General features: G+C 39.5%; 1 protein-coding gene across 3 annotated transcripts; it reads right to left on the bottom strand.

Moving 5' to 3' along the window:
* Positions 1–4,568: 4,568 nt before the first annotated feature.
* jag1a (jagged canonical Notch ligand 1a) lies at positions 4,569–22,573 on the bottom strand. 3 transcript variants are annotated; one of them, XM_057332274.1, is made up of 27 exons: positions 22,275–22,573; positions 21,623–21,931; positions 19,163–19,220; positions 17,450–17,707; positions 17,097–17,157; positions 16,461–16,591; positions 16,045–16,164; positions 14,753–14,866; positions 13,960–14,073; positions 13,491–13,604; positions 12,987–13,033; positions 11,500–11,673; positions 11,259–11,409; positions 10,375–10,539; positions 10,153–10,266; positions 9,868–9,981; positions 9,568–9,681; positions 9,366–9,482; positions 8,811–8,838; positions 8,625–8,710; positions 8,366–8,479; positions 8,166–8,275; positions 7,854–8,078; positions 7,220–7,351; positions 6,850–7,003; positions 6,355–6,597; positions 6,075–6,284 (listed from the first exon to the last, which is right to left on the bottom strand). In XM_057332274.1, exons 1-27 carry the CDS (start codon positions 22,344–22,346, stop codon positions 6,193–6,195), a joined length of 3,531 nt encoding a protein of 1,176 aa, XP_057188257.1. In that variant the 5' UTR covers positions 22,347–22,573; the 3' UTR covers positions 6,075–6,192. The 3 variants fall into 3 exon arrangements, with proteins under 3 accessions (XP_057188255.1, XP_057188256.1, XP_057188257.1); XM_057332272.1 differs by having other exon boundaries at positions 4,569–6,597; XM_057332273.1 differs by having other exon boundaries at positions 4,569–6,594.
* Between the last annotated feature and the right edge of the window lie 2,029 nt (positions 22,574–24,602).

Below are 24,602 nucleotides of genomic sequence, written 5' to 3'. Positions count from 1 at the left end.
TTCCCTACCTGTTTAGCAGTGTGTCTAGTGTGTTTATGTATTAAAATATACTAAAGATTTGTCTTTTTTTATTGCTATGCCATTTTATGATGTTTATTGAGTTGGCACTTGTAATCTGAGTCTGAGAGGCTTCTGAAAATGTGACGGTAAGGGAACATAGTAAGCATTGATGCTTCCTGGTTTATGTGTTGCATTGTGGGGTTTTTAGGGGAACATTTCAGTGCATTAGAATAATTTTGCAAAAAAGACACACCCATAATCAATAATGAATGCAAGTCTTTCTCTTTTCTCCCCTCTAAGGACCTGATAAGGCACAACTAGTCTCACAAGGCCACACATTTAACTATCAGCATACAATCTGATCCATGTTGTTATTTATTTTGCAGTAGTATTTTGCACATAGACGTGAAAAGTCACATTTTTAAAAAATATTTTTTGGCTGGGTTTATCTCATGTAGTTCTTTCCACAATAAAAAAAAACCTTTTAAATAATTGCACGAAAGAGTCCGTCTCTGACTGTCTGTACAGAAAACACGCACGCAAAAAAATATTTCCAGTACATCTGTCTCTGTGAATCTTTGGTCATACTGTCTTTGAACTTCAGGAGGTCTAAACAGGTCAGATTGTTGGTTTCGCCTGCGCCTGACCCAGATTCTTCCTCCACTGCAATAGCATGTGGTTTGTCAACAAAACACTGTGTGGTGCGACAAACTACACACAAACAACCTGGTGGTGGTTCACCAACAGAGTTCAGAGCTGGACTAAATAAAAGTCAACCACTGCAGATTTTCTATGCTTTGCTAGCATTGCTAAGGTCCTGCTAGGCGGTTGCTAGGGTGTTGCTAAGTAGTTGTTGGGGGGTTCTGGCTGGTTACTAGGGTATCGCGGGGCTCCCAAATAGCACTGATATGTCTGTAAGATGTCTGCTAAAGATCGGGAAAACATATGTTGTGTAAAAACATCTGATAAACATCTTAGAAAAGGCAGTTTTACTTTATTTACAATATTATCATATCTGTATATTGTGTTATACATCCTAGTGGTCACTATGGTGTTCTGGCTGGTTGCCAGGGTTTGCTGCATTATAGGGGCGATTTGATTTTTAACTACAGGAAATTTAGTAAGTCCAATCATTTAGAAAACCCATCACACTAAATCAGAACAGATTGCAGGATTGGGCCAAGTCGCCCCAAATTTGACAATAACAAAATGCTGGCTTCGTCCTGCCAACATAATAAACGTTACTGATTAAGAAATGCGTATTATGGTAAAGTATATTTTCTTTTGCTGTGCTGTTATAAGCAGACTTTTGCAACAGTTCAATTGGACGACTGGAAAATTTACAACCTACCCCTAAAATAGACTGTATACTGTAAACTCTTTGCCAAAGCACCACTTGTGAAGCCTTTAAGTAGCCCTGTGCAGCTCTATGTTGAGGATATGATACTGTGGGAAATATCTAGAACATCAGAGAAGGAAACTCTTATCACAGTGAAGAATTACACACCAGTGACGCCTCTCCTGATAAGCTTAATCACTAATGACAAACCTCTTAAATCTAGACTAGTTTTACGCCAGTCGTACCCGTTTGATCACACACACATCCTGCCGCCGAAACCAAAGATCCAGCTTTTGTTTTCGGCGCAGATAAAAGAGCCTTAAAGACCATGACACAGGAACTTAATAGATAAACGGCGTATTCTCTCTCGCCTGTGAGGCTGTGTTGTTTTTATGACCTCTCTTAAACGCTCTCATGTTTCAGAATGATTAAAGGAGCTACAGAGGAAACGGCGACTGTGTCGTTGGGTTTGTGCCGTTTGGTTCAAGGGGTAAAGTGTGCGGCTGTGTTTTCTGTCTCGTGTGCTTTTAGAGTCTGCCAAAGCAATTCATAAGTTGTTGCATGTGTGTGTGCGAGCAGACTTTTGAGTAAAAACTAACAACAGAAGTGCAGCCTGTGTTACAGCTTGAGCCAAGAACAGATGAGAAAATGACCATTGACTGACATGGAAAGCAAGAATCCGGTTCAGTTGTTTTTGTTGTTTAGGTGTGGGTTTATTTAAAATAGAAACTGAGAGCCATAAAAATGTGTAATGTTTTAAAATTGAAATTCTCCACAAAGGCCGTTCACACCAAGAAAAATTACTATTAAGATTAAAATAATAATATACTGCAAGTATATTAGGATCAACACCAATAATCCGAACAACTTTTTAATTATTAAATGCAAGGGCACTTTAAATTTGAATAGACTTTAACTAAAGTTTAACCATTTTTGAACTTTATAGTTATCATTTAGTGTGGATGGGCCTTAACATAAAATAACATAACATGACAAAATCCACCCATGCATGTAAATGTAAATAATGGAAAATGTGTGTTGATTCTATAATCAAAACTTCTGTGCATCCAAAATTACAGACATCTGGGGGTTTATTTCATCTGTGTTTTAATATTTCAGAGTGTTTACTCGGAAATGCTTCTTGCAAATGGTGGGCAAAACTCCCTTATTATCCAAATTTGCATGTTTCTTTCTGACGCAGCCCTATATCAAATCATCCTGATGTGAAAAAATCACTGGAACTGTGTGTTTATATGGAAGGTTGCACTAATAATTCTATAGACAACATTTCTGAGGGAAAAAAAATTATGCATCTGTTGACATTTTTCAGACTTAGGGAAAGTTGACATCATCATCTAAGTGCACATGTAAGTTCCCACACATTCTCGTGGCTCAGTTTTGCTTTCTCTCTCTCTCTCTCTCTCTCTCACACACACACACGCACACACACGCACACACACACACACACACACACACACAGGCTGGGTCAAGGTACAGAGCTAAGTGTTGGCTCTGAAATGCAGTCTGGTCTCAGGGTGTGGTTGAACTGGTGTTTCGGCAGCAATGGCACACGGTCTCCTCAGAGTTTGTGTGAATTTTACATAGGGCTGTTGAATATAATCGTTTTTACGGTGCATTAGGATGCTAATGTGAATGATGCATAAAAACAAATGATCGATTATTTAAAAAATGCAATTCATTATATAAATTATGCGCCAACGGTTACTGTTTTCATCTTATAAAAATATTCTTATTATGTCTTTGAAAACATTGCTTTTGACATAAACCATCAATTTTTACTACTTTTACAATTTATAACACTCAACACAAAGCGCAAGAGTTGATCAAAACTGAGTTTGTGGTTAGCCTGTTGCAAAGCTTAACATCATATTTAATACTTAATAATAATAATAATTACTATAATTAGCATAAACACACAACAGAGGCTGGTTAAAAGTAAATTTTGACCTGAAATAGTAATTGTCGGGTTGTTGAAATTGTTTTCATTCACACTTTCACACATCATTATTTCTGCTACCTCTTCAATATTTGGATGTATTTTTTTCACAGAGCTTGTCCAAAAGCATTCTGGGATTGCCTTCACCATGCAAAAAATGCCTTTGAATTTGGCCTAAACAAGGCATTTTAACATGATTCTCTTACCTTGTCTTAAAATAAAGCGTGTTGGCTACTAAGATTAGGAATAGAACAAATGTTTTTGTGGTTAATTTGAGGGCAAGCATGTCTGCGCTACATGCACTTTTGCACATTATTTTCCAAAAAACACTCTCATTTCAGTATAAACACATGCAGATCAGTATCCAAAACGCTCTGTACACGTTCCGAAAAAACGACAGTAAAATTTCTTTTGGAAGCTCACATTACATCACCTCAGCGTTGGCGGTTTAAAGCGTTGTTTCTAAAGAAGTGAATGTTGACTCTGGTTACCGTGACAAATTTGTTACCGTGATGGATCCATTAGTGTTGAAAGTGGCAGCCAAGTCAAATTTCAGATTTTAACTGAGACTTCTCTCCTAAAAAGTGACCAAAAAACTGAAGCAAATCACTGACCAAAAAGTGATGACTCATCCTGCACCACACACATCTTCATCCCAAAAAAATGCTTTGAGGACATCTGTTTGTCCAAATATATTTGCTCATTTCAAGAAATCTACACTGTCGTTTGTATTGTGAAAACGTTTCGTAAACACATTTCGCATGTGTTAAAAGCTCTAGTGAATCAAAAGGGTCATGATGAGGTCTTTCCAAGAAGCGCTGATTGGAAAGGAGATGCAGAAGAAGACGTTCTTTGTGCGCTGCCTTCGCGAACATCTCATGCCGTCTATTTGAGAGTGTATCAGTGGCTTTCCCACGACAGGAGAGAGTCAGTGTGAAGGACTTTCTTAACCTCACTCACATGTTCGCTCTCAGCTGAACGTCTAGACTCGCACAATGTGGACACTGTTGGGACCTGTTACAGCTGTGGACGCCGCATTTCAGGCTCTGGATCACATTTAATCGCACATAATAAGGAAACATCTACATTAGTCCCAGAACTAACAGTAAACTTTTGGGTATTGCAAAAAATAACATTTTAATTTCTCATAAATCTGTTTTAACATAGACCGTCATATTGTATTGAATGCGTTTTCGCGAACGACTTGAGATTTGTTCCATTCAAGCTTTATGAATAAGGCCCATCGGCTAAAACGGTTCAAGAAAAATGCATTTCTCGACTGTAAAACATTCAAGTGAACTTTTATTTGATTTAAGGGATCTAAATGTAAACAACTACATCAGATTGAATTCAAATGTAAGTGTGGACAAAACCCAGGGTAGTTACATTTTTATGTAGTTTTGAAAAATCTAAAATAAAAACATTAAACAAATGTACAATAAAACATGGCAGCAGTAGGACAAATATTGAAGATTCAACTTAAAAAAGAAAAACTGAAAAATACAGTCCTACTGTATTGTACATTAAATGGCCTAATAAAGCAATTTTGCTTTCATAGTTGTCCCTCTTATCACATTCAGGTCTGTTTCTTCATATTTCATATTACTATACAGGCAAAATTGCACTTCTAATACTGTTTGTTCCCTTTGGGCTGTTTAGATACGATTCATTTGAATAATGTGGTTTACCAGAAAAAGACTTGCTTGATATCTCGCCTGCCAGTTTCATTTAACACTGACGTTTCAACAACAATGAAGATCGAATATTTAAGGAATGATCTGGACACAATTTTATGACAAAAAAAAGTGAATTTGTACACGCAACGTGTTTTTCAAAACCAGATGGAAACCGCCCATCTATAGCTTACGTCTCACAACATTTAAAAAACAAACCAAGCACGTTTTCTACAACAGACATTGCACAATAGATCCAAACACACCCTATTCTTCAAAAATAAGATAATCTTTTGGCATCTCAGAATATTTTCCATGAAAAAATATAAAGGCTGGACACAAATCTTTGACTCAAAACCATGAAAATAAATAAAAACAAAAGATAGGCTCTTGATGATTAAGTTAATAAAATCAAATATACACAACGATTAATTAGAAAATATGTACAAAATCATCTATACAACACTGACTAATCTGAGAGCTCGTTTCTTCATATAGACAGTAATTTCTAAGCATGACCTGCTTGCCTGAATACATGTTTGAAAAAAGTGAAAAAGCAAAATAAATAAAAACGAATTGTTGGCAAGAGCATGAAAATGGAATAAAAAAGGGTTGAATACAATCTTCAGGCACGTGATGCACCTGTAATCATCAATTTTTGGAACTGATTCACAAGAAATTGTATTTGTCGTGCATTACCATCTATAGACTAACTAAATGTGCATGTGCTAATACACACGCAGTTCAGCAAAACAGTTTATTCACTCACAAAAAACCTTTTGCGAGATTCACCCAATGAGCTAATTTTGGTAAATTACGTCATCCTGGTGACGCGTTTGATAGGCTAGAAGTACTGCAAACTACTGACACTGACGTGCACAAATTCACCCAAACCAACCTGTGGTCCTGTGAATTATCTGCCCGTAATACATAATCCAGAATCGTCTGGAATCGTCATGACAGTCAACGATAAACAACAGATCCTCCATCACCATCCGTTGACCTCGTGGGGCATTGCGCAACGACCGTGCCGATGCTGTGATTGTTACCGTGCCAACCTCACCATCCGATCGGCTGCTATACGATGTACTCCATTTTGCGCAAGCTGTGTTGCGTCTCCAGGTCTCTGTGCTGTGAATCTGGAACTCTGTGCTGTGATTCCAGGTCCCTGTTGTCACGTTTGTTAGTCCAGTGTGGATGTTTTGCATCCGTGCAGTTGGAGCTCAGCCTGTCGTCCCGGTCCACCAGCATGTAGGCCGGCGGAAACCGAGTCTTCTGCAGCCGCTTGCTGGAATTCGGGATGTCCTCTGCCAGTCTGTGGGATTCAGAGTAATGCGTCTTGATTTTGGCTTTGACCTTGTTTTTGTCATCGCAGTGTTCTTTACCGGGCAGGCTGCTGTTGGACGCGTTCTTCACGATGTGGTTCTTGATCTGATTGAGGTGTTCACGAGCGTTGTTCACCGTGTTGTCCTCCGTGGTTCCCGTGGAGAAGGTGGCAGCGGGGTTGATGGCCGTGGGGCTGGAACTCTGTTTACGCCGATGTCGCACGCACCACAGGAACACTGATGCCAGTGCCAAAACCCAGACTGCCGTCACTATGGAAACCAGCAGTGGCACCAAGTAGTCTACTGAACCAGAGAGATTGACAAAGGCATTGAAAATAGATTAATTTAAATACATTTCAAAAGGCCAAAGAAATCCAAATCCACTTTCAAGACCAGAGACGGTGTGAATGCAAACAGAACTGAATTCTGGATCACTTCATTCAGAATCCACTTTAAGCAAACACAGTTAGCGTCTTGTAAAGTGCACCCTATAAATATATGAAGCAAAGCCTAAAACACACAGATATTATCTCCTGAACAACTTTCTACACTCACCATTAGGGTTCTGTTGTTGTCTGCGTTGCACGCGGACCTCAGCGATCGAGCCGATGATGCTGCTGTTGGTGCTGTGTTTGCTCACCAGGTCGATGATGCTGTCAGTGATCTGTTTGACGGGCACCCGGCCGTGCAGGCCATCCTCAGTCACATGCTGAGAAACAAAGCAATCCCTTAAACATTCAATATAACAAAATACATGTTTTTACTTTCAAAGCTAAAGCTTAATTTGACGAATTACTGTAAAGTGGTTTATGCAAAAAGTTTTATTATCTCAGTGTGTGTGTGTGTGTGTGTGTGTGTGTGAATGCACCAGACCACAATGGATGTTTATACAATGCTGCGAGTGAATGTGTAAGAGATCACATACGATTGCCACATGGATCTGGTTATTGGCGACAGAAGACGCCTCGCAGCTCATGGAGATGGAAAACTCTGCTGAAACATTCCTAGTCACATATAGATGCCTTAGTTCTCGACACACTTGCTCCACTGTCACTCCCTGAGACAGAACGAAAGAAAATATAGATCAGTAAACAGCCTTCAGATCCTTACTTCTAAAATGGCGAAACGTCAATTTGTTGGGCTGGTGTGTTACACAAAGAATTCATACAGAACTGCAGGGTTGTGATTATATTTGTAGAACAGGAAATATCACAGCTCATCTTAGGTTTTTAAGCCTTCTATTCTAAATATATCATAATATGTATGTATGTGATCTGAAATGAATTTTATTTAATCAATTGTTGTAGATATTCTAAATGAACTCAAATAATAAAAATTAAATTATTAAATGAAATGAAATAAAATTACAAATAAAATTAAATGAAATAAAAAATAAATTAAATGATTTCTTAATATATGTAAATATATTTTTACACCCATTAACAAAAAAACACATTTAATCATTGTAATTTTAATATAAAAAATAGACAAGAATAAAAATAGACAATAAAATGACTACATATGTCTTGACTTATGTTATTTTATCTCTATGTTCTCACCTGTGGCATAGTATCCTTATTAAAAGTAAAGGTAACATTCGCGCAGTCGCTCTCCGGGTGACATCTCGCCCGTACGGCTGGGCGGTGAGCGGCCCAGCATTCACCCTGTGAGGAGCACGGCTTCACGAAACACTGATCCTCGCGTACCGGCACACAGAGCTGACCCAACGGGCACTCACCTCGCCCGGAGCCATGCAAGCGGCAGGGTTTAGGGCCACACCACAGCTGACGGAGAGAAATGATGTAAAATGAATGACGGAGCGTAAAATAAACACTAAGAATTACAAAACAGCGACAAAAACGGGCTCATACCTTGGTACAGGTGACAACGCCCTTATTACAGTAACAGGTGTTGCAATCTTCAGTCCACTTTGTGCCATCCACAGCAAAGCGACCTCCGACCACACATGAACGACCAGACACTGAGAATAAAACCATGCCATATTTAACTTCAACATGTAACCAAAAAACAAAAAAAGTTGCACATATATTTATTAGTCTGGGTCATGTACCTTCTTGACACCTGGGTCCGGTTCTGCCAGGTGGACACAGGCAACGATAGCCGTTAATTTCATCAATACACGTGGACCCGAATGCACAAGGAGACGACTGGCACTCATTAATATCTGTGGGGTGAGACGTGCATGTTATGACACAATATTAATCCAGTCATGTGAATACATATTTATATTTTCAAGCTTTGGGAGCAACAGAATATAGAAAGTATATATTAGAAAAATGTATACAGAGCAAAAAGCTTCAATAACTCACTGATGCGACAGTCGGGCCCCGCGAATCCACTGGCACACTCACACCTGTACCAGTTATCACCGTCCACACACGTGCCACTGTTATAGCTGCACAAAGATGGGGCGTAGAGTGAGATAAGAAGTCAATATCAAGCAAAAAACACTTTAATAATTGACACAAATGTTATTTAATGGAGGGTCAGCCTACCATGGTTGGGGGTTGCAGTCGTTGGAATCTGAAAAACATGCAATCCATTATCAAATGAGATTTGCTTAAACAATATGTACTGAAAAAAGATCTAGGAAGACACTTTTGATGTAGGTATGAAATATTTCATGCATCGTCTACAATGCTCATCTCGCCCAAACTGCTTAATGATCTGGTTTGGAGTCAATTTGATTACATTTTTTTTGTTTACATTAAAATCGTTTACCATATTGACTACTTATTGCCTTTAGTTCAGTGGAGACTAAAGTAAAATTTTGAGGTCTTTTTCTCAAGAGAAACATCTACGGCAGCTTGACTGGTATTCAATTTTTGCAGATCTTTGAGTTCTGCGGTTCATCTGCAGACAAAACTACAGAAGAGCATTTGTAGCTTAACTTCTACGAATTTTTTTATATTGACACTATATACAGTATGTATATTATTTGAAAGAGAACCTTAAGGAGCATGAAGCAGTAGATGAGAGTTGGAAACAGGAAGTAGACAGAAGTCAAGACAGGAAGTAGTAAGGAAGTGGAACAGGAAGTTTTGCCGTACTCTGGCTGCAGGTGGGCCCCTCCCATCCTTCTTTGCACACACAGGTGAAGCTGTCGCCTCTTACAACGCACGTGGCTCCGTTCTCACAAGGGTTCGGCAAGCAGGTGCTGTTCTTTGCTATAGGTAACAGCATAAAAACGTGTTTTTACAACTGATTAAGAGTTTAACTCGTCAAATATTGTCATTTAGAATAGCTGCTTACCTATATTACAGGTAGTTCCCTCCCATCCAGGGGCACACATGCATTTAAATGAGTCACCCTCGTCAGAGCATGTCCCTCCGTTGTTACAAGTAGCTTCATCACATTGGCTTTCACCTAGCAACAAGAAATCAATCGGTTTACAGACAATATATTAGCAATATATTACCAAAGATTTTTTTTCTGCCGCTGAACTAGTTTTACAATTTTATCTATTTTGAGACTTGCATTTTTATGTTTTTAAATCTCTCTGCCTTACCACCCAAAAGAACATTGTTGTGTAGACGAGGGGGCGGGACTTACGTGAGTGACAAGTCTTTCCCTTCCAGCCATTTTCGCACTCGCAGTAAAAATCGTTCACAAGATCGCGACACACACCACGATCTCGACAAGGGTTCATGCTACAGTCGTCAATGTCTGTTTTGAAAACAAAAAAATGTTGCTTAATTAAATCAAAAATTGATATCTATTATATATGATTATTATGAAAAACTATTATTAATCATTTCAATGTATTCAAATACACATACATAATCATTTCTAATACATCTGAATTGAACTGATGGTTCGAGGTTAAAATATACTCACTGGTCTCACAGTTGGGTCCCTGCCAGCCATCAGCGCAGATACACTGGTACACATTGATTTTATCAATACATGTACCACCATTGCGACAGGGATTACTTTCACAGTCGTTGATGTCTAAGAGAGAAATACAATGTCAGAAAATCGAACAATAGTAACAAAAATGTCCAAAAGAGCACTGAAGTCAAAGATGGGTCTACAGTAAATATGGCACATTTTACTTACTCTCATGGCAGTATGTTCCGGTAAATCCTTCCTGACATTTACAGCTGAAATGTCCTCCGGCGTGACTTTGGCAGCGGCCGTGAGGACCACAAACATTCGAGGAGATGAGTCGTCTGCCGCCTGGTGTACTGTTGGACGCCACGGCAACCGTGCAACTGTCAATCACTGAGAAAGATGGAGAAGGTACAGGGTAAAACACCGGAAAGATTGATCAAGCCTGGTACTTTTGGAACAAACTAGACAATAATAAAAAGAATTGTAGTCATTCATCTTATACACATATCAGACATAATACCTTTATATTAAAACGGGAAAAATTTGGATTTACAGTAAAAATGTCCATGACTTTTCCAGGCCTGAAAATCAATAATTCACTAATATTTTGCGGTGGGAACCCTGTATCCATAAAAAAAAAAAATTCTCTATTATGTTCTTGCAGGTATTGGCAGGATCAAATACAAACCCTGATCGTTGACGGCTACGCTGAAAGCTAAGAATTATTGAAGCCGTCATATAGTCTCTTCGCGGCCGGGTTTTCCCCTCTCGGTAAGCTCGTGGAGTTTGCACATGTGTCGTGTAACGAGATCTTATCTGTTACTACGGCAACACAACCTGGGGGACCAACAGACTAGTGCTGGCGATCGTTAACGCAGCGCTTTACACAATGGCACAGCATCAAACGCTCGAGGCCTTGGGACGAGGGGATAGCTTTACGGCCGAGCTGACTAAAAAGCCTCTACTTCTATTTCAAGTGCCCATTAAAACCTCAGAATGTGCCCAACCAGATAATCTTACACACGCATATGAGGGAGCGATCAGCACTTGATAAAGTTGCAGATACCAGAGAACATGAACTACCATGGTGTTTAAGAAGACGGACGTACCTTGACAGGGTGTGGTAAGGCAGTGGTCCTTTAACTGCGAGCAGTTCTTTCCCTCGTAATCTTCCGGACACTTACAGTAATAGTCTGAGGCCAAACTGAAACACTCGGCTCCGTTCTGACACGGGCCGCTCTCACAGTAGTCTACATCCAGCTGAAGACAAAACAAACACGTATTCTTTATCTGCTCACGAGATGCCATTTAAAAGCCTAATGTGTTGATGCAACAATGTGTTTCACTCACCTGACACAGGACGCCTGAGAATCCAGTTGGACACAAACACTGGAATCCGTTGACGCCGTCTTGGCATCGCCCTCCATTGAGGCAGGGTCGACTGGCACATTCGTCCACGTTTCTCTCGCAGTGTTCACCTGCAAATCCCGGAGCGCACAGACACCTGTAGCCATTTACCAGATCCTGAGCGAGAGAGAGAGACCGAGAGAGTCATCCAATCAATTTTTCATGATGTACTGCAAATTAATCTGAACGATATTGAAGAAAAATGCGATATGAAATAACTTGCTAAATAATGCGATTTGCAATTCGCAGTTCGGCAAATCGGTTTATATATACGTTTTCTGTCTCATCAGTCTCTGCTATCTGCATCGACTTGATTATATATACGTTTTTAAGTATACATTTATTGCAAGCCATCGCGATATCCACATTTGTGATATTTTGATAGTTTCGATTTATCTTGGAGCCCTAATGTAAATGTTTTTTGTATTGATGTTGCTTGTTCGTTTGACCCAAATACTCTCCTATCTTTTGGACTACATTGTTTAAGTTCCATATATATATATATTTGTATATACTGCACAGTATATAAATCATTATTTTAAATAAATTACTTTTCATTTGGAACGCAATTCCTTTATTGGTTTACAGACAGTATACATACGGTATACAATGCTTTAATTGCATTTTTTGTTCTCATTTAATGCTAAACTCTTGTTTACAAGTTATATATAATAAACTTGAGAGTTGTATTGTTGTACAGTATGTTGCCCTTCTGCTTTAATGACAGGTTGGACAGTGGCATGAACTCCACAAATACAAAACCTGATAAATCAAGTTATTCTAGAAGGATTTAAGAATATTTTAAAGAGCATCTTGTGTTGAAAAGTCTTGAATGGTAAACGTTTCTTTTTTATTTTACATCACAACCCTTATTTTCTAACTTTTTTAAAAATCCAAAACCTTGTTTTTATTTTCCTACCCCATTGTACTGTTACTGTGATATGAAAGTACTTATACCGTAGTATAAAATTATGCTCATACCACCCACACCTTCTGTTACCCTGGTATCCATTACATCTCGCTGCATTCGATCAAATCAAACACATGGGTGTCAGCTGAGATTATAACTTTATTCGCATTGTATTCACTTCCAACCGACTCAGACGTTGTTCTAATGTATTCCAGCTGTAAGAGAACCACCCTGGACTAACATGCTGAAAACAAGGACTAAGGAACGTATACGAAAGATAAAAAACAAAGCAAAGGAGACAAGAAAGTTTATGGTAATGTGATCTTTCTCCTCGCACACTCTCTCTCTCTCTTTTTGACTTCTCTTTTTTTCTGTTCGCTCTCCAAAGCGTGACTCAGCTCGTGCTATTTTAAACAAGAATGGCAGGAGATGGAGGTGATGGGGTGGAGGGAAAGAGGGTTTCTGGGGGGTCTTTCTCCTCCGCCAAACCCGATGAAAAAGCTTGGGGAAATGGGCTTACCTTACACAGGCCTCCATTAAGACACTGTCCGTGGCAGTCATTGACATCTGTGGGGGTAATCCATCAAAATATCATTTCACATTTCGTAAATCATGCCAAGAATGCAACATTAAGCTCCATTTAAGGTCATATTGAGCTCTGTTGAAAATCTGCACAATTCGATGAAACAGATCTAACATGGTGAAATGTTTTAAGCATTATTAGATTAACAAAATATTTCATAAACACAAGTTGTGCGAGTAATATTTGGTAAACCAAAATATAAATTCTAAGTTCCCTGGGTTTCTGAGAGAGATGGCAGTGTTGTTTGAGTTGCATGATGTCACTTCCTAAACTTGTGCCAGCTCAACCAATCAAGATAAATCAGATAATAACGGGTTTTAAACATTGATTTTCTTGTACTTGCTTGTAATTTTTATGTAGTTTAACCCCCCCCAAAAAATATATAAATTAAGGCTTTAGCTGCTTTAAATCAAAACTGAGAATCATCTGTTAAATACTTACTGATGTCACAGTTCTGGCCCGTCCAACCCGGGAGACACTCGCAGAAGTATCCACCAATCAGATTTCGACAAGAGTGGGCATTGACACAAGGGCTTTCCTCACACTCATTAGCATCTGCGCCAAAAATGACAAAACAACATGAGGATGGTCCAAATAACAATCAGAGCGAAATACATGCAGGAAAATTCCATTACATCCCAACGTCCCTTTAGAATAAGCTAGACGATGTGTGGGTGCGTGTAAATGGACTGTAAATGCACTCTAGTATGAAACAGTGGGGGTCTCATGGTGGTCTGTTACTTAAATTCTTCCAAGGCTGACTCGGTTACCACGGTAATTGGATTTTTGAGCAAACACACACACACACACACACACACTGACTCAAAGACAGAGAGCCAGGGAAGAAAAGCACAGTGCCGGAAAAGATGGGGCGCAGAGAGGGGTAAAGAGAAAAGTGCAGGACACACACCGATAAGACAGGTCTTTCCGGTCCACTGAGCGGGACAGATGCATTTAAATCCGTCCACCAGGTCCACGCACATGCCGCTGTGATTGCACGGGTTTGGATCGCAGTCGTCTTCATCTGAGGAAGAACGGAAAACCCAGAGGGAAATGTTAAGGATTTTGAGACTTCAGAAGTTCTCAGTTCTCATATATTTAAAGCAAAATTTTAAAGCAATTTCACCCAAAAAAAGAGCATTACTATGATGTACAGGGTGGTTCCTTACTTGCTTAAACCCTCCCCCCCAACTTTCTATAAATATTCCGGACTCCAGATAAGGCTAAGGTTTGATTTCCCCAACATTACTTACAGTATAATTTATAAATCATTTTTATAATTTACAATATGGCTGTGGAGCTTAATGAGAAATGTTTAAGTTCATATTGACTTGGTATCCTGGGAAAACAAAGCATAGTTTGAGAAACCACTAATAGGGCTGTCAAGTCGATTAATCACGACTAAATTAATATTTAAATATAGTATATATTTTGTTTAAATATAAATTACACATATAAATGTACATTCATGTATTCATATATACATATACCTGTACATACTGTATACATAGCACACACACACATTATATAAACAGAAGCTTTTATTTTGGAATCGATTAATCGCGATTAATCGATTTGACAGCCCTATTCTGTATTTGTTTTCAATGTCATTCTCATTGTTGTCTAGGAGAAGCAACTGCAATATCAAAAGTAATGTGTGTGTGATCACTGAAACTTTCACACACTAATACAAACAGGCTTACTGATATCGCAGGACGGTCCGCTCCAGCCAGCCGCACACTGACACTCAAATCCCTGACTGGACTCCACACAACTGCCTCCGTTCAAACACGGCTCAGACAGGCAGGCGTTATCCACTACAGAAAGAGAGAGAGAGAGAGAGAGAGAGAGAGGTTAGTGTTGTGTCCCCAATGTAATCAAATTACACCACACTGCAACTGAGACAAACAAAACACACGTTTGGAAAAAGCTACTCTAAAATAAAACACACAGACAAATTGCAATGAATAATTTTAGGTTAAATATATTTTATTCATTACTACCTATTTATTTTATTTGCACTTTTATTTTGCTCTTCGTTGGCAAAACAAAAGGTAGTTGAAATACGAATGACATGCCAACATTCAATTTGAACTCGAGAGAAGCACAATTAATCTGGAGTTTATATACAGCGAGACAGGATCACATCCTTGGTTTTCTCCTTTCGATCTCTCAGTAACTCCCTCTTTAGGTCTGTCACTCTTTTGATCGGATACAGTCGGTGGACTGGAAAACCCCTTTGGCCTTTCTCACACCGGCTAGAGACCACACCAACAGAAACATGGAGAGCAACGAGAGGCAGTGTGTGTTCATTTCCAATGAAACATGACGGCATAAGCAGAAATTGAAGCGTATACAAAAACAAAATAAAACAGCATAACAGGAAAATATCTTTCTTTTGTGTACCGAACAGGCTGGTGCGTGTACATTATGCCAAACCCACCCAATCAAGAAACATAACTATCCCTCCACCACACACACGATGTGATGCATTTTTCTGTCCAAATCTATTAATGCACACTGCATTCTTTGGCTCGGCTGAGTCAGACGCATTTGATATACCAATTCAAGAGTTTGTTTGTGTGTCGGGTGTATGTTTTTTGGCAGAAAATATCCCTATTTCCCCCCTTCATCTTGCTTTACAATCACTGACAAAATCAGATAGAAACACAGAAATATGTAAGAGTGACAAGCAATATCCAAAATGAACATTTGTCAAGTGCCAAACGTGAGTAGAAAGTGTTTGACAAAACAAATAAAACAGACGTTTTGGCAAGATGACCGAAAGGAACCGCAAGATAATATGTGATTCAATTTGGCTTGCAAGAACAATAGTCTGACTCTCACTATTAGGCAACGCAAGCGATCCTAATCTAATATGTACAACCGCATTTTAAAATCTTCAGGAAATTAATTTAACCTAACTTGACCTAACTTTGTCTTAAATGATTGGCTTGAATGATGTTGGTCTGTTAAGGATGTAAGTGTGACCCACCTTTCTCACAGTTCAGTCCAGAGTATCCGTCAGGACAGGCGCAGTGGTACTTGTCTGGTCCGGTATTACTGCAGGTACCTCCATGAAGACAGGGCTGCCGTGTACGACAGGTATTCAAATCTGTATTAAACAAATCAGTTTGAATAAACTATCCATATTTAATGTGGATCAACTCGATAGAAGGACATATAGACCATTTTGCAAGACTTGTCGAAAAGCACTTTCTGTTTCATTTTTTGAAACATCTTTTGTTTTCATTAGTATCTCAATTTAGTTCAAAATGTTGTGTTAGTTGTATCGTTTCTAAACTGTCTAGTGTTAAAAAACTGAAAGAGAAAGTGTCTGGACAAAGTGTTGCTTGCGTCTTGCAAAATGGTCTATAGCAGAATTAAAGGGAATGGAATAGAGTAAAACACCTTTGTCGCAAAGCTGCCCGCCCCAGTTGGTGTCACACAGGCACTGCCAGGGTTCGACACAGGTGCCGTGCACACACCCGGGGTGAGGAATGCACTGATCACAGTATTCTCCCTGCCAGCCATATAAACACCTGAGAACAGAAGAAATCAGAAATAACTTAAATGATGGATTTGGGCTTTCTACCATCTGCTTCATCTGCCATCTTGAACAAATCTATTTGAGTGCATTCTGGGATTGCTTTCAACTAGTGCTGTCAAATCGATTAATCGATTCAAAAATAAATGTTTGTGTTTATATCATATATTTGAGTGTGGTACTATGTATATCTTTATGTATATATAAATACATACACATACATGTATATTTTTAAGAAATATGAGTAATTTATATTTATACATAATGTTAACTATAGTTTAATACAAATGTATATATACTATATATTTATGTAAATATATGCATGTGCATGCTTTTATATAAACATTAAAATATACACACCACACACATATATTACATAAACAAAAACTTATTTTAAAACCGATTAATCGCGATTAATCGATTTGACAACATTACTTTAAACACAAAGGATACGTGCCATGCATAATATTTGGCCAAAGAAATCAGAATTAACATTTTACCTGCAGTCTCCGGGTACTTTACAAGAGCCGTGCTCAGTGCTACAGCCTTGCTTACAGATCGCTGGGAAAACAGGAAAGAGAACAAGAGAGAGTTTAGTGAGCGCTATCCATCCCATCTTTGTGATCCGAGCAATTCTCTCGCATCACAACACTTCACTATGAATATGATGTCATTTCCCTCCCGCTCCTTTTGTTTCTTCATGCGGGGTATAATAATCGTTCTGTGTGTGTGCAAGTCAAAGCTTGTCATGAATCTGACGATCAAATGGCATCAATTCCTCAACCTAACACTAAGTCAGATAAATCAGTGAATCAATTTTTGGAATCGGTTCATTTCCAGTCTGTCCTCTTACCGGTGTTGCATTCTGGGCCGGCCCAACCCTCCAGGCACGTCTTGTTGCCGTTGTGATCACAGGTGTAGTGACCGAAAAAATCATCCCTGGGTCGACAAAACTTATTACAGCCGAGGCCGAAGTAATGTTCATCACAGGTGACCCGAATCTGGTACTGGAACTGAGCCACGGGGCCGTTGTGTTTCAAAACCTGCCACTGATGGTTTGGGTTGATCATGCCGGACTGCACTGCTTTCTCGATGACTTGTCCATTTATACCTACAAGAATAAGAGAAAAATACATATCATGACATCATGTTTTAGTCACACCAACCCAGAGTACAGTATTCTTTGTTTACTATCACTTATACAGGCACCGTAGTCATTTTTAAGGCCAGGCCTGAATCCAGCACAGCGGTGAGGTATTTGGCCACAGGGTTTTAAATTGTGAGACGAGCGTGTGAAGCGTGTGTGGCCCGAGGTTTGGACGAACTAACTGTCTTGACCCAAACCTGTCCTACAGGAGGACATGCATGAGGCTGCCAAAGCTAAGATGTCACTGCTAGCCAAAGAAAGAGAGAAAGAGAGATCCTCACACACATGTATGATGCTGGAAAATCACACGCTAGCGCAAGAAGAAAAGGTGGATCGGGGGCTTGTTTTTGATTTTGAGTGCTGTTTACTACCGCCTACTAATCTGAAACTTTAGAGAATTTTTCGGCGTGAAAGGAGGGCCGTTTAGCGATTAATCGCAATTAAGCGCATCCAGAATAAAAGTTTGTATTTACATAATATATGCATATTTATTTTGTGTTTATAAACACGTAAACATACATGAATATATGAAAAGAGATATATTTATATATAATTTAAACTCTATATAAACATTTATTCATTTTTATATATTATTCTTAAATGTTTATAAATACAAAATTAACATGCACAGTACACAGACATATACATTATGTAAACACAAACTTTATTCTGGATGCGATTAATCGTTGAACAGCCCTACGTGAAAGTAAACTCAAAATATCAGGAGTGTAGGATACAGTATTGTATGGTATGTATTGCACACTTTACGTATCGCAAATTTATCTAGGTATTCTATACATACAGAAAGACTTCAGAAATAGTATAAATATTATATATGAATAAAACTTTATTTAAGCAGCATCTAAAACACTAATTTGATTGGTTAGTCTTTATTGTGCTCTCATTTACAAGTGTGTGTGTACAGAAGCTGCGCTTTAGACTACTTAACATGTTGAAGTTAAGTAATAGTCAATATTTGCAGTTGTGTTCTGATTTAGCGCGCACACACACACCCATTATTCACGCAGACATGAATCGGGTTCATAATGAAAGTGGACTCTAAACACACACACTTAACACTTTTGATTTATTACACACTATTGAAGCAAATTCCTCAAGCATTCAACTTTCTCCCTAGCTGCTGCACAGTGTGTGTGTGTGTGTATGTGTGTGTGTGCGTGTGTGCGTGTGTGTGCGTGTGTCGTCTCATGCTTACATTTTTTTTAAATGTCTGATGAATGCAAACAGGTGCAGGCAGTGGTTTAATGACAGGATGTGTTCGCCAGCCATCTACAACACACACACGCACACACTGCATTCTCCCTTGTTTAACATGCATTACACAAACTCTCTCTCTTTGTCACACTCACACTGCTCTCCATAAACACAACAGTGAGTGTGTTTGTGTAAGATACTCACTGCCAGTGCTTGAGTCATTATTGAAGTCCAAAGCCTCCACAATCAGTGTATATGACCTCTGCAAGAGAGAGAAACACACATGAACAAACAGCGATACACAAGCACTTTTAACATGATACAGCATTTTCAGATATGAGATGAGACAAGAAGAGTCAAGATGGGATGACACAATGCAAAATAAGATGAAAGTGAGACAAAAGAAAACCAGGTTTAACTAAACGTAATTGAGATGCTGATGCTTTGAGAGAGAGAGAGAGAGAGAGAGAGAGAGAGAGAGAGAGAGAGAGAGAGAGAGAGAGAGAGAGAGAGAGAGAGAGTTATTGCCACTTCTTCGTTTTCAGCTTTATCAAGACATTAGTAAACTAGTGTCAATCTCTCCAGTAAATGGAGATAAGAAACAAGACGGGCGGGAGACTGAAGGAATGAAAAAATGTGAACATGATGAAGCCTGAGAACCAAAGTAAAAGACAAACCAACAGAGATTTACAACAATAAGACAAGGCTAATGGTGAGATACAGAGAAGACAGACGTGTAGGATTTTACTGTATCATTGTCCTCTGATCTGACCTCACACAAACACATACAAGTGATGCTATCTCTTCCTGTCCCACGGTCCGAGGGATCTGTGGACTTTTATGAGCTTTAATCCGTCCGTTGTCACACAGACACAAATGATTGAGGTAACATCATCAGACGACTGTGTGAGTGTGTGTGTGTGACAGTGACAGAAAAAGACACACACGCAGACAGAAGTACTGTAGAGAATTTTTTTTTGACGAGATTGTGTGTGAATTGAATTTTCATTGTTCTTGTTCACTTTCATCGTACAGAGCACACACGCGCTCATCCAAAGATACCCTGTGTTTCTTTGTAAACCCGCTTTGTTGAACCGTGACCCACAATGCACCACGGCACCCGACCGGAGTTCAATTGCTAGGTAGACATGTGACGGAAAAGAAAGCATGCAAGATGACAATGTCTAATGAATCTCCATTCAGAGGCGCTCGGAGGCAGGTCTAGACCGCCGTGGGCAGGGGGTGAGATGTTTGTGGCACGGCTGCCACGGTAACCGGGCCTAATTGGACTATCAGCCTGACTCGGCTTGACCTCTTATTGACAGCTCGGTCTTATGAGTTGTGAAAGTAAACATGCGAATCGGCCGGAACAATGCAACGCATTCAGATTCAGAAACTGGGAAAAATGAATGCCGAGATCAGATTTGCACTGAGAGGCGTTCTGTAAAATGCAGTGTTACATTTAACAATTTTGTGTGCATCATAAAACTGTATATCTGCATTTTATTTGTCATTTATATATTGATATCTAAGGAAAAATCTATGATACCCAGATGTTGTTTAGGTACACAACTGATTACTTTTTAACACAGCCAATGAGAGATATAAAGATAGGGAGATAAAAAGGCATGAAATGATCAATGGTGGTCCCGAGTTGACTGGATATCTAAGAGCTGCTTCCTGTGGCCATTGTGTGTAAAACAGCCTCTTAACGTCCATCAACAGAGATAAACTCAGGTGTTTAATAGCGCATTGTCCTGCTGTTTTGAGCGAACATTGGCAAAGTGGACCGGTCGGGGTGGGGTAACGTAACCCACTTCCAACCTGAAGATCATCATAAAGGAATGCAGTGGCAGAGAGCAAATGAATGACGCCAGAACTGGCACTCAGAAAACAACTTGTTTCCAGATCCCCGGGAACCGTCAAGTGCGTATTTACAAACAAAAGGTGACGTTTAAAATGTTGGTTGAGTCGAGAAGGTGCAGAATTAAACTGGATGTCTAGCTGTCACAAGAGCTATAAGGTTCAGAATTAGGAACAATAGTTCCAGGGTACAAGAACATAAAACCAAACTGGCGGGCATTCAGAAAAATAATAACCAAGGTGGACTTTACCCAGAATGTTAAACTGTGTTCTCAGGTTTTTCATAACTGTTTTTAAACAATTATATCATTATTTGCTGCCTTTTCCAAAACGTACAGTTTTCTTGTGAGACTTACCTAAAGAAAAGAAACAAACTAAAGCCTAATGCTTTCCATTACAAATGGCTGTTTACCACTGAAACCAGTACACAATCCCTTTATGAAGTGTTTTTTCAGACCTTATTCCAGTAGGATTTGATGGTGTTCGGCCAGGTAACATCCCACCAATAGAACCCAACACATTACCAGTAGACACCCACAGTCAGAGACAATTACTATTTTTATAATTATTATACTATACTATGACAATTATATATTATTATAGCCAAAACTCCATTAGACCGTCTGTAAATGGTCTCTATTTTTCAGCATGAAAATGTATTTAAAACCCATCCTGAAAAATATTCCCACGAGCAAAACGTATGACAACTAGCCCTAATCCTATTTCTGAGTTCTCTTCAATCATATTATGATTTCTCAATCTCTATGTTAACACAACAACAGAGCTTTTATTCCAACTCACCGGCCACGCGAAACTGAAGGGCAGCACGATCCTGGATTTATCGTTCTGATCGGCGAGGGGCTTGAGAGAAAAAGTATTTCCACCGATAACTGGAGTAGATCCGCTACCGAAGCTACACGGGCCTCCCGAAAACACCCGAGACTGATACTCCTTCAAACACGCACGGAAAAACGTGTCGCACTCGTCCGCGGTGCATCGGCTGTCGTGCGCGCTCCGGACGCCGTCGCAGCACGCGCCGTTCTGAAGCTCTCCGTTCATGTTATGCACCGACAAAACTTGCAGCTCGAAATGTCCTGATGCCTCGCATACCTGCAATAAACCAATAATAAGAATAGTAAATATTAGTTTAAAGTCCTGTCATATAGTACCCATCTATCACTAAACCTAAGTGGCAAAATAAATTAAATGTGTTGTCTGTTATCTGCATAAAGAAAGACGCACATGTCAACGTCATCAGTTTAATCTCACTGTTAATGTTTGTAGCAAATCCAAGCAAAAACTCCAAAAACATCTGTCAAGCATCTATTGACAACATCAGGCTACAAGGATCACCCACCAACACATGAACCGTGGATGTTTAACCTAAAGGTACATTTATATATAATTTCAGTTTAACTTTATATTTTAAAGTGGCATATAAAAACTCACGTACCCTCATCCACAGGCACCTCAAAATCACATGTACGGACAGCAGCGCAAAACTTGGACTCGGTCTGAGAATCATGCCTCCTCTTTCTGTCGTGACCGTCCGCTACGAAACTAGAAGTTCAGCCGACACACGGCTCTCATATAGCAGCACATGCACGAGGACAGAGCCGCTCGGATCCAATAGAGGAGAGATTCCTTGATTCCCCTTTTGAGGCTCTATTATCCTCGTCTCTATTCTTGTATTGTCCTTCTGTTTTACAACAATGCCCACGGGCTGGAGAAAAAAGCTGCGAATGGGACCGGGCGAGCGCTCAATCTATACAGCGCGTTCCCTGGAGAGGGGCGGGGCTAATTCTTCCATATTCATTACCGGGCGGGGCGAGCGATGGAAATGACGTTCACCTTGTTTTCAACTGTAATGTATCTCTATGTATGTGGTTTATTAGTTCATGGATTTTTAGTATTATTAATGGATGCAAAACATATAAGAACGTCTGGATATAAAAAAAACGATTGTAAATTTAAGATGTTTGACAATTCAGGAGCATCTCAATATTAAAATATGTAAAAACATATATTTTACAAGGTTGAATTTTATTTAGAGATATTTTTTGTTCAATATATTGAAAATTGTTCCTCAGCCGAACGTTTGACACTCAAATATACAACTGTTCGACCCCCTGAACAAAATATATACCTCTCTACCCCTCTAAATGTGTTTTCATTTACATAAAAGGAATGAGGTGACATACATTTAAAAATGAATGTCTGCCCTGACTAAGATCCACACAACTCTGACAGCTTGGAAACGATCGTTGACTGTTCTCTGCACGAGTCTGCATAGACTTTATCTCTGAAGTCTGAGCGTGTCAAAGAATGTCAGGCCAAATCGCATTATGCATCATGTCTTTTCCTTATTGCATTTCAGGTACTTGATTGCATTCTAATGAGGCTCATCCCCGACTCATTTCGGCACAAGTTGCTATTGTGACAGCCCTGTTAATAATCATATATTATTCATGAGCAAACCATGAATATCCCAACACAAGACCCCTGCTAGTCCTCCTTTGTGTTCACGGCAGCAATAGTCTCAGTCTTTTCAAGGGCCTGTAATGGCAGATGCTCCAATACGGCTTTCACTCAGAACGACAAACTGCTCTTTTTTTGAGCTGAACGTGAAGCGGTTAATCACGTCCCCCGTGTTAGGCCATCATGGAGTCTGGAAAGAAAAAACATGACAGAAATGGGGGGGATGGAGGAGAAAAGGGCGTGAGGGTGGGGGTCTCCTGTGAAATGGAGATGGAGGAAGGAGGGGCTGATAAAGGTGGGGGTCTTTTTTAAAATTAGAGCAGCTGGGCCTCACTCCCCTTAAAAAGCTGTCATGAATAGATTATGGCACAGGCCTAAGTGGGAACCGCCCACCCCTGCCCCTCGGGACACGCCCCTCAGCCTCTGGTTGATGGAATGCACAGCATTTGATTAACTTCAGACAAGGACAGGATGCTTAGAGACAAAGATAGGCTCCTGCATAACCGCAGAGAGAGAGAGAGAGAGAGAGGGGGGGGGAGAGGGGTATGTTGTTATTCACACAAAATAAAAATATAAAAAAATATTATTATTATTATTATAATATTACTATTATTATATTAAAATAAATAATTTAATTATATTAAAATAAAATATTATAATCTGTCCGCCTCTAGGGCGTTTTTGCTTTTCGGCTGACATCACAAATCCTTAATTCTTACTTTATCAGACTAGACTAGATTCTGGTACATCACACCCACTTATTTCGAATGAATACATTCTTAAATCCTGCCCTTCATTTACTTGATCATTAAAAAAAAATTCAGCTGACATCATGAATTCCTCATACTCTATAAACCTCCCCCCATTAACCACCTGACTGCATTCTGGTATGTAACACCCACAATCAATTCTCAATGAGTTAAATCCTGCGTCATAAAATGTTCCTTTTCACACAAAAATACAGGAAATTATGGGAAGAAATGGTATTTCATGACTTGACATGTAGATTGACATTTGTAGCTCTTCTCTTTTGGCAAACCCCTATAATCAAGGAACAATGGAGGTGTGATGCAGCAGCAGACACCGACAAGACTACACAAATCCAATATATACTGTACAATTCCTAAGAACTTCAAAACCCATCACCTACGCATTACCAAAATCACAGGCCTGCAGCCACAGGCAGATATACGCTGTCAAACAGCCAGCATGCCTTATATCTCTTTACTTTTTCTGTATCATCACAACAGATCTGTTCATCCGTGACTGATGGGATATGGGAAGAGTTTCCTCACTCTCATGA

This window comes from Triplophysa rosa, linkage group LG4 (genome assembly GCF_024868665.1).
Source record: "Triplophysa rosa linkage group LG4, Trosa_1v2, whole genome shotgun sequence".
Lineage (NCBI taxonomy): Eukaryota > Metazoa > Chordata > Actinopteri > Cypriniformes > Nemacheilidae > Triplophysa > Triplophysa rosa.
The sequence above is the reverse complement of the archived record's forward strand: the minus strand, read 5'-3'. Positions and strand labels throughout refer to the sequence as shown.